At 43.2% G+C, this 10,803-nt stretch overlaps 2 protein-coding genes across 2 annotated transcripts; both read right to left on the reverse strand.

Moving 5' to 3' along the window:
* Positions 1–1,102: 1,102 nt before the first annotated feature.
* On the reverse strand, positions 1,103–3,607 carry PHALS_02639 (plk plk-unclassified protein kinase; the record flags this gene model as incomplete). The annotated part of the gene is made up of 3 exons (XM_024717058.1): positions 1,103–2,953; positions 3,044–3,151; positions 3,206–3,607. The coding sequence occupies 3 exons, from the start codon at positions 3,605–3,607 to the stop codon at positions 1,103–1,105; spliced, it is 2,361 nt and encodes a 786-aa protein (XP_024582594.1).
* Positions 3,608–8,704: 5,097 nt separating this feature from the next.
* PHALS_02640 (uncharacterized protein) lies at positions 8,705–8,970 on the reverse strand (the record flags this gene model as incomplete). Its single annotated transcript, XM_024717059.1, has 2 exons — positions 8,705–8,905; positions 8,947–8,970. 2 exons carry the CDS (start codon positions 8,968–8,970, stop codon positions 8,705–8,707), a joined length of 225 nt encoding a protein of 74 aa, XP_024582595.1.
* Between the last annotated feature and the right edge of the window lie 1,833 nt (positions 8,971–10,803).

Consider the following 10,803-nt stretch of genomic DNA (forward strand, 5'->3'; position numbering starts at 1 on the left):
ATATATGACGTTAAGTAGGAAATGTAGTTTTGGTTTATTGTTTGATATTTCCGGTACACTTATATAATAATTTAGACAGATTCTGACTTTATTACAAAGCCGTTTTGGCAGAGTAATTTCGAGCCCAGTATCATGACGAAGGCCTACGCGGGTCATTTATGCAACGAACTTGCCGTGTATCTTGTGCAGAGCAAGCTTTGACTTGCAGAGTTCGCGCTTACAATACCCAGAAATTTGACTTGTGCTTCTCCCAGAGAGCAAGTAAATCTGTTAGTTTGCTCAGCTAATTAAGAGTACATAGTAATTTTTAAGACTAATACTAGATATATTGAAAGGTTTTGTATTTCTCTACCACGGACCCATCCTTTTCGCAGTTCTCATTTTCATAAGTGTCGATACGATGAATCTTGCTGTAATGTGTCAGGTGTAGCCACACAAGGTTACAGTATTTGCCAAGACACAAAGTTGATAGCCATGGCGCGATTATTTAAAGAATGTCAAATCTTTAAAAAAAGAAGGCGTATGGCTGCACTCTTATGCGGTGCTTCTCAAACCGTCGCAACCGTAGCAACCGTAGCCATTTAATAAAGGACTTATTGAGGCTTACCTAACTCTATGTCTGTGAAAGATTGCGCTTGTAAAGCTTTTTATCAAGCTACTTCATGGCACAGCAACCGCATGCCGAAAGCAAAGTGATCATCGCCGCTCATTAATTATCAAAAAATCATTCTTCCATTGATCGTTTTCAGCTTAGTCACAGAAACATCATGGGTACGCCAAGTATTACAAATTCACAATTTATTTGGCCTAAATTTGTATCAAAATCGAAAGGCAATTCTTGTGGTACTGACTGACCTGACAGAAATATTTAGGCGGACAGTTTTGTAGTGTAATCTTTGTTTTTGATGGCTATTCAACAGCGTCCGACATGCATTACTAGAAAATGATATCAGACTGCGCTCTTAGAAATTTGGCGGTCATCTTGCGCGAATTAAACAAAAAACAAGTTGCTACCTGTTCTGCATAATTAAAAATACCGACAGGATATTTTATAGTAACAAGAACAATTTATATTAACAAGAGATGTCTATGAGCTGAGCGATTATATTACCTGATGCGTGTTTCGCACCATTTGCTGCAGCATGTCTCGGGCATAGCGCAAGCGTTTGGCAAGATCTGGTCGATCTGACGTCAAAATTGCCGATGATGAAGCTACAACGATCAAGTCACCGTCGCGGTTCAAATACGTCACAATGCGAGCGTTTGAGGATAGCATAACTTTCGATTTGTCAAAAAAGTTAAATTGAATAGTCCCGTTGGAAAGCTGAAAGAGCACTGCGTGGCGAGTCTTGACCCACTTTTTGACGAACACCATAGTTTGAGCCCCACCGTCGTCAATATTTCCTTCGACAGCACTAGTGTTGATGCCATCTGGCCGAGACAATAGCACAAAAGAGCGGGCCAGCTGGTTTTCCAAGACGTCTGCTTCGTCATTTTCGGCGCGAGCATCAACCAAATAGCCTTTAAAGTGACCAAGAAGTGTCACTTTCTTTTTGATCGCCGGATCATAGTTATCCATCGTATAACGAACTCGAAGTCCTGGCGCCAGCTTCTGATTGTTCTGACGTTCAATGTACTCAAAAAACTTTCCATCCGCTGACGAAATTATTTTAGTGGAGTCGTTGAAGTATACACCAGATTCACCATTCGAAAGCATGTAGCCAATGCCGTATTTAGAAGTGTAATCGACCCATTGAGATATCCACAGGCTAGCTGGAGAAATAACTCGAGCTTTTTCGGTCTCTTCGCATATTTGCTTTAGCTCTTGGGCTTCAGCAACAAGATGTGCAGCAGAGGAAGAAACATTTGGACTCTGCTTTCCCTCATCTATATTTCGCCTGTGCTCTTGAAGAAAAAAAAGCTGAGAAAGGATTTTGTAAGCTGCCTCCAGGACGTTTTGAAATGGGGCCAAGGTTTCTATAGCTTCCATGCGTACTTGATTTTCAGCTGCAGTGCAGGTAGTTCTTTTGCTCGAGCTAGGTAGTTTAGAAACATCATCCTTAAATTGAGGGGGCAGCGATTGTACTAACGGTGATGCCCCTGGGTCAGGTGCGCGCTGAAGATCGGTGTAACCATTTCGCATACGTAGAGGATATCTGTTTGATGCCGCTGATGGCGGAGGAACTCTCATACCGGTCGATTTGGCCATGTGGTCGATGCTAGTGTGTCGACTAGTGAACGGGATTGGCTTACACGATGGTGGGGTGACAAGTAGCGCCGTACGGGGTAATGACGTAGGCACAAACTCATCAGCCACAAAAGGGTGCTTCAGAATTTGGTCTAGGGATGGCCGGGTTCCCGGATCACTCTGTAAAATACCGCGGATAAGGGACTGAGCTGAACTTGAGATGTGCACCGTGTCGGGAAAGTCGTACTGGTTAGCTCGGATGCGTTTGTAAGTGGCCTTGACATCATCAGTCTCGAATGGAGGTCGTCCGACCAGCAAAGTGTACATGACTACTCCCGTGGACCAAACGTCAACTTCAAAACTGTGGCCGTCGCCGCGCTGTCCGCTTAAAATTTCAGGGGCAATGTAGTTCGGTGTACCACACATTGTACGCTTGCGATCTTCAGGATTGTCGAGTCGAGCAGCAAGTCCAAAATCACCAATCTTAAGCTGCATGTCCGAAGTGAGAAAAAGATTTCCTAGCTTTAAGTCTCGATGGATGACCAAATTTTTATGAAGATACGCCAATCCTTCGATTAACTGCCTCATGTAAAATCTTACTTCGCTCTCAGACAATCGCTTTCTTCTCCGCATTAAATCCGACATGGACTGATTTCGACATAGTTCTAGTAATATGTATGCATTGTCCCCATCCTCAAAAAAGTGTTCGAACTGGACAATCTGCGGGTGATTTAGCGACTTGTGAATTTTAATCTCCGACGTAAACTAAAATCAAAAATCCGAGAAAGTACATATAACGATAAAATCAATCAGCAATAACCTCTATGTCATCCTGCAAGGCTGCAACGCCCTCACTTTCTGTTTGGCTTTGGGTTTTACCAACGAGCTCTTGGCTACCACTTTAACCGCATAAATCTTCCCCGTCTGGCTACATTCCAGCTCATAGCATCGAGCGAAACCTCCCTAAACAATACAATCTCAGAACAACTGCTGGCCATAGTGAGTAACAGTACACACCTTGCCCAAAAACTTGCCCTTCAGGTACGTGCGCGTTCTAATGTAGCCCTGCGCATCTAAATATGCTTCAAGAATCTGGTCCGGCACGACCGGTTGTGGTGTCGGCTCCTTTTTTTCCCGCTGCGCAGTCGAAGCTGGTGGCGGTGCCACTTCTTCCGGTCGATCTACACCCACGTTTTCGATTTGATTTTCGGAGTGTAGTGCGTGGCCGAGGCTCATAGTCCCGCTGCCTCGACGGCTCTGTACAAGCTTAAACCGGTCGCTATCATAAACGCGACGCGACGCGTCACTTCTCTTACGATGCCTAGCACGCATTGTAGCTGTCGTTGGCTGATTTCCGGCGATCGCTGCGTTTTCCTTGCTACCGTCTGCTAGCAGCTCAGTCAGGTCACAAGTCTGCATCGTCATAATAACTGTCGTGACCCACAGCGCTTGGTGTTTGTACCTTGGTACGATAGGGAAATATTTCAATAGTACACTAGTAATTGACATATTTCTTTGCAAGGCTCATTTTTTTACTGACAAGTTTATAGAAAAAACATGCTGAAAACAAGAATAGTGACTGATCTCACTGTCAGCCAGAACAGGGTAATCACAAGATTTGTTTCTGCCCATTGATCTGCGTTAGCCAATGCCTCGATATGATCACTCTCTGATGAGACGCTTCTGTACTAGTACGATGAACCTACGTCAGTCAAAGCACACATGACGCCACTCCGTCTGCTTAAATGTCTTCAAATGCGACGTCATTTGTGTAACAAATAATGTAGGAAATTCACGCAGCTTTACACTTTTAAAATAAAGTTAAGCAATTGTCAGCATTTACTTGTTTTTGTAGTTATCCTCTGGATAATTAAAAGATCTCTGCGTACGAATGACAAATACTGAAAATTTGATGAATTGAGCAAACGTCTCGTAATTTTAGTTCTCGAAATTTTGATACTCTAAATCACTCCAACAACGTACTGCTCATCATACCTATAAAATCAATACAGAACAGATAAAAAGTTCTCCTTTCTGCATTACTAAAGGCATATCTATGTCAGAATGTGGAACGACGACTGTCAGTAAGATACTTCGATAAATCACATAGATTTTTTTACATTGCCTCAGCACTCAGATGTTGATTCTACCATCTTCCGTTTAATGTCCGCTAGCTGCTTATTGTCGTGCGAGCTGTCGATAAACATATTCGGCTTTGACATCGTCGTACATGAAGTACGCGCGATGGTCTATGACTATAATTCCTCAGCCTGTTGCATCCCAAAGTCGACTTGCTGTCCAAGTAAAATATAAGTACAACGTTAAACGAAAAGCAGCATTCGATACCCACGAATTGAAACCGGCAAACACATTTTACGCCTTGCAACATTTCCTTCATACTCTGTGACTGACCCAGATTCCCTCATAAGTGCTTAAAGAAGCGGCATATATTTTGTTTCAGCAGGAGAATTGACCATCGTGCTCTGATGCTTGCTTTTGCGGGCCATTGTTACCGTTGATAGTATCAAACATGAAATTATGGGCAGCTAGTGTCTATCTCACCAGTTCAATTGACGTCAGCGTAAACGCTGATGCCATTCCTGGACTGAGGCAATGTCGATCACCATTTCCTCATGCATGACATAACGGTCATGGTCAATATTACACATGTTGTGTGAACCACATATTTCTGTGAATAATTATCATCAAACTATATATCCTGCTTAGTTTTATATTCCTTAATTCCGTAATATTAGAATCCAAAAGTACCGCTTAAGAAGGTTTAAGACCATAATGTATGTCACTTCACCTTTTTCCTCGTTCTCGTAGACCAGCGACTCGCTGGAAGTGAGCAACACGCGGTGAGGCGTGTGAACCGATTTAGTCTTCCTCAGTAAGCGCGTGCAATTTCGGTTACAAATACTGACAACCGTACGTAATTCGCATTGCGTTTCTGTTTAGTTGCTGATATTTACAGGTACAAAGCATCGGTAGTTATAAAGATGATAGGGCTCCTGATAGGTGAGGTACAAGGTGGTAGCCTCGCGTCGAATCAGAAAGACAGCTATCAAGACATTTAGGGAAATGTGTTCGTCTGGTTAATACGAGTCCCAAAAATATGTCACTATTGTAATTGCAAAGCAACGTAATCATCTACTTGTGGTAGATGCTCTCGGTTCCGCTCCTTGATAAACACCCTCTGCGTGTTTAATAACAATGACATTTTAAGTCGGCTATTTTTCCCTGCAAACTGCACAGCAGCACCGAAAACTTGATAGCTCATGTTTTCAATCCCACGACCGAGTCGTGAGAAGCTTTTGAAGAGAACACGAGATGATCAAGTGTCCCTCGGACAAATGGCTGTTGCTTGGAAATTTAATTTCTATGGTTGGTTTTGAAGATGTCGGGAGATTGGCAGCCCGAATGTCAATTACTGTCATTTCTCGCCTGAAGGTACTCATCAGCTATCGAATAGCGCTGGTGAACCACCCTCGGAAGTGCCACATCCGGGCGTCGATTAAAAAACAGATGCCACCAGCCGTGATCTCACTATTAACGTTTGGTCGGTCTTTCAAGGGCGAGGAAAATCTCCTGGATGAGGAAAGTTGTAAGATGATGCTGTTCACAACAGTCGCTCAAACAACAATACACACGCTTATGCGACAAGGAAGATTGCTGATGTGGAGGGGAAGGACACTTTCGACACGTCAGTCTCGACACCAGCATTGTATATCAGAAAAACATGTGTGACTTTATTAGAGATGTCACATATGCATGTGGGGGCACCACACAGTGATATCTTACGCTATAAACTCATACAATGCATGCAGAAGGTGCTTAGTACCGTCATGTAATGGCTGCCGATACAGAAATTGGGATGGGCATTTATTTGGCCATATATAATGGATGAACAGTGCATCGTGCTTGTAGTATCAAGCTAAGCGGCTGCGCATAAGAAAAAAACGATTATTTAACGGGAAGTTTCTCTACGTTACGGGCGCTCCCAGTAGGTAATATTCACGTGACATACCACAGCTCTGGAAGTCATCTAATTATTATTATTCAGTTGCAAGATTTTCTTTTAAGGCCTCAAGTTGTTCTTCTTCCTTGCAAATCCGGGCTGTCCTTTCCTCTCCACGTCGGAAATCGACACATACGCTTCAACGTGTGTGTCGTATTTGAGGGGCTTTTGTGAAAAGCGTTTTTTTAGATGCAGTTAGAACGTTTGTCCGCCCGTGACGGAAGAAAGAATTAGTGAACAATATCCAACGGTTAAAATATATTCAGGCCGGAACGTCAGCTCTATCTTTTCCGGGATAGGCATAATTTACCAGCATCACGGGAGATCTACATACAGATGCGGCTCACACCGAGACCTTATGCGCCCACCCAACTTATATCATGAACACAGTGATAGCTGTGTTGAATGCAGCGCGCAACAACCGATTCACAACTATCGGTAGGGGTGTGGATACCTCGGTCGATTAAAACGCGGTGGCTATGCGATAGACGCTCTGTGAGCGAGCTTGGAGCAAAAGATATTTAAGTAATGAGATAAAATCGGGCTGTCGAACCGGATTTTAGTATTCACAGATACTTTACCTGTGGGACTACCCAAAAATTGCCCCCTTCGTGTCCCTTGTCTCACAGCTGAGCCACGCAATGACAGCCCGAAGACCATTTATAAAAAATGTATTCCAGTAGGCGCGATATGGCCTATTGAAAAAGAATGAGTCTATTGGACCCGTCAAGAGCGAGTTAAAAAAATATCAGCTTTTCAACAAGCAAATCTCGTAAAGAGATGATACTACCAACGATTTGTCGGTCGTTGACAACAGCGTCCCGGCCTTTGTGAAAACATGGAAATCCCTGTTAGATATAGAAGCATCGTGCAATCGTGTGCAGTGGATGAAAATAGTAGACAGTGTGCGAAGACAACGAGAAACCGATACCCGATACCATATTTAGTAATTTCGCGGTTTAAAAATTCTAAAAGGTGTCAAAAATCGTTTTGGGGCTTGTATAAATTCTAAGAATCTTGGTAGCGTGGTAATGTGTAATTTAACGTATCGTCTAGATTCCATTTCTTGCCCCGGCTGAAGCATCATAAGCCATGGATCTGTGGAAGCTCAAAGCATTGGGCGCCACGCGGTAAAGGTTTAGTGTTTTGTGAATGCATATTTGCTATAAAGTCGTCAGTTTTTTGCGCTTGTATGAATGTGCGGTCAATTCGTTGATGACATTGGATTGTACAATTAGCAGCAATATTGTTAACTGCCTTGAGCGAAGCTCAAAAGGCAGAGGCAGCTGCAGACTCCCTAGTATATCTGAAGGAGACGGAAATTCGCGATGGCTACACGCCGTTGCAAATTTTGATCAAATTGGGTTTCTAGAAGCTACCTCATGTGGGACTGAAAAGCCGACAATATGTAGTTGCCTCGTGGACTTTACTCTATACAGTAAAGAGCAACACAGTACGTCGAACTACATGTCAATCTAGGTGTGTGTGCTTCGCGAGTACGAGTTTCAGGTCCTTATGTCATTAAGAAGGAGTCTACTATGTCACAGTATGTCAGTTCAGCTTGGCAACAGTGTTCAATTGTGTACCAACCGTGTGGGGTAGAGATACTACTATAGCTTGGGACGTGCAAGCTTATTCACTCGTGATTGAAGTCACCAAAAACAATTTACTAGTCCTTCATCACTACCCTCTGATTAAGGCTCTCGAGCCGCTCAAGTAATAATTGTGAGGGAGTGTGTAGAAGAAAACTCAAGAATATGAATCGCCGTAATTTGGTTTTAGGATTAGTTGCTCAGTTCATATTCGGCATCGATGATCTTGACGTTGCGGGCACTCACTGCAATGAGTGGTGTGGCTATCATTAAGGGTCTGATGTTATGGATACGTCTATGGTCCTTACCACAAAGCAGTGTGACAATGTATACGCTTCATATCGTGCAAAGCATGAAGTGGGTTAAATGAGAGAGTAAATGCCGCTACTCGATGTCGACAAATTGTGTCAGAAAGGCTAACGGCGATAAACAAATCGCGGATGTTTACAACGAGCTAGAAGCTGCCACATCCACAGCGTAAACGCCCATTGTTACGATGGATGTACTGCATAGCATCATTACGCTCGTACTTTGTAAAGCGCTCTTGATCTAGTTGATGGGTATATTCAACTGCTCACGAGAGTCCCCCCATTGCAGAAGGTGCTTAAAGTGGGATACTCTAACAGTCCTCAATCATTGTCCAACATACAGCACGTCTGGTAAAGCAGCTATTTATGCTGCATCGTGCATTCGCGTGGACGGATTTTGATAATCTATACGTCCACAGTCATGCAGATCAAGGCATGGGCTGTGGTTTTCCTATTGAACATTTGCGAGCTGTGATCAAATAGTGATGCAAATAGGCGGTTCGCCAGTAAGGATAAATGCGTCTTTATGGCTGACAATATTTGACTTTGATATGATTCGTTGAGAAGCGTGGCTAGGGTATGCATCACAAAGAATTTATGTAATAGCCAATGGACATATTGCTATACCAGAGGGGAATAATGGAAGTGACTCAGTTTTACTAATTCCTTGCATTAGCTCGGTACGAATATAAAATCGTGACACCGTCGCCAAGGAAGCCAAATAGTGCTGGAGTGTGACAGACAAAGCAGTCTTCTTGGCAACAATAGAAGCGTCATATGTGCCACAATTTTTGTCCTAGCCAATCCGGACTGCGATTTTCAGGCGGTCTGTGGCACTCGATCCTCAATATAGGCTTTCATTCAGCTCCAGTTGTCATTATGGGGATGAGCGCGTCATCGTGCTTGCACTCGTAAGTTAATGCGTCAATAAGCACAGCGACATCTTCGCCCTATCTCACGCATGGCAAGATCGTTATATTTCTTTGCCAAATGTGCTTATAGCATAAAACACAAGTCGAGTCTACTAAATGAAGTAGCAGACGCATTTCTGTGCTCCCCGACGAAATGAGCTTTCACGCATTCCCATGATGAAGTTGCGCTTCGACGAGGCAATATGTAACGGAGTTACACGCACCTTGGTATGAAGAGTTGGGTCACTCAATATGGTGTGACCACACAACAGGGTGGCTACACCTTAACAAGAAGTCACTGCGTGGCTGGACTGCCAGTAGTTATGCATTTTCATTAGGTTTTATTGTTTGATTAGGATAACCTATAGATTAAGATATAGGCACTTTGCCGCAAATAAAACAAAGATACACAATCTACATTTTGAGCGGAAGATTTTGTTTGCCTTGTGTTAAGATTGTGGGTATTCTTGACGTAAGCGGATTGCGATCCGCTACACTCGTACTGGTTCTAAGTATAGAACGAAGGTCACCGACCTTAGCTTAGCTTCGTCTTAGCGAAAAAGCTACGGCAGCCTCGCTGCACGGCTTTTATGCACGATCCGTATTCAAGATCATGGGGCTAATCGAAGCTGGGCCCTGCTGATCTCTACCTCTTTGAGACTCAGCAGACATCAGTTCATTCCCACTGTGTCAGCAAGCGTGTGAAAATCCAAGCCCTCAAAACTAAATGATATTTGCTTGGAGATTGGCTTCGAACTATGGACGATGATGAGGTGCTACTGGCAGCGATTCTCATCGAACGATCATAAAGTTAATTTCATCTTTTTGAGACCTCTTGGCCGCTCAATAAGTGCCACATGATTGATTAAATCACAGTCTTTCGTAGCAGAGCCGTGGCCTTGTAGCGTACGGGCCCGACGACATAAAGCCTTTGAAAGTAAAGAAGCAGCTGGTTCGACTGTAAGCTTGACCGGCACAAAGGTTCTACAAGTATGGTAGTTTCCTTATTGTCCAACACTCGGGTTCCAGGGTTGAAATGGAGTTAAATCATTCCTAACATATTTATCAGTATTTCAGTAATGTCATACACAAGAGTGTGATGATGAGTGCCGCAAGTTATTATTAAGGAAGAATGGTTCCCAACTCGATAGCACAATAAAGGCTCATAAGCATTACGAAAAGCTCTGGTCCTGCTCCCAAGCTGAATTATTGCGAAAATGCGTTATAAATTCAAACTTGTACTATTGTCACAGTGAAAAAAAGTTGAATTCCAACGACGAAAACCTTCGCTAAATCCCCGGCGTTGAAGAACAGTATCCAGTACCTGTCAGTTGACACTGTCAGAAGCCTCCGCAAATTTGAGGCAAATGGCATCGGCAAGAACTCGAGATTCACAACTGTTACTGTAATATTAGATATGTAAGAAATGCCGTAACATATATGGATTTGTACTTTCATAATTTTAAATGCCATGGGACCGCAGTTATATTCTAATTATGCTCTAGGCCTTCTAGCTTATGAATGCTAAAGGAACGTGCAATTATTATGCTTTAACAAGGCTGAACCCATGGCTATCTCAATCGGTCGCGTCCGAAAGTGGGGCCTTTCCAATCTTGTTCTTAGAAATCATTGCGCCGAACAGAAGCGTGCTCGCTGTATAGAGCTCTGTAATAGTGAGGATAATTTCTCCAACGTTTGACTGATACATTTCTGGTGTCTCAAAAACGAGAAGAGAAGAGAAGAGAAGAGAAGAGAAGAGAAGAGAAGAGAAGAGAAGAGAAGA

This window comes from Plasmopara halstedii (assembly GCF_900000015.1).
Source record: "Plasmopara halstedii genome assembly, contig: Scaffold_2061, whole genome shotgun sequence".
Lineage (NCBI taxonomy): Eukaryota > Oomycota > Peronosporomycetes > Peronosporales > Peronosporaceae > Plasmopara > Plasmopara halstedii.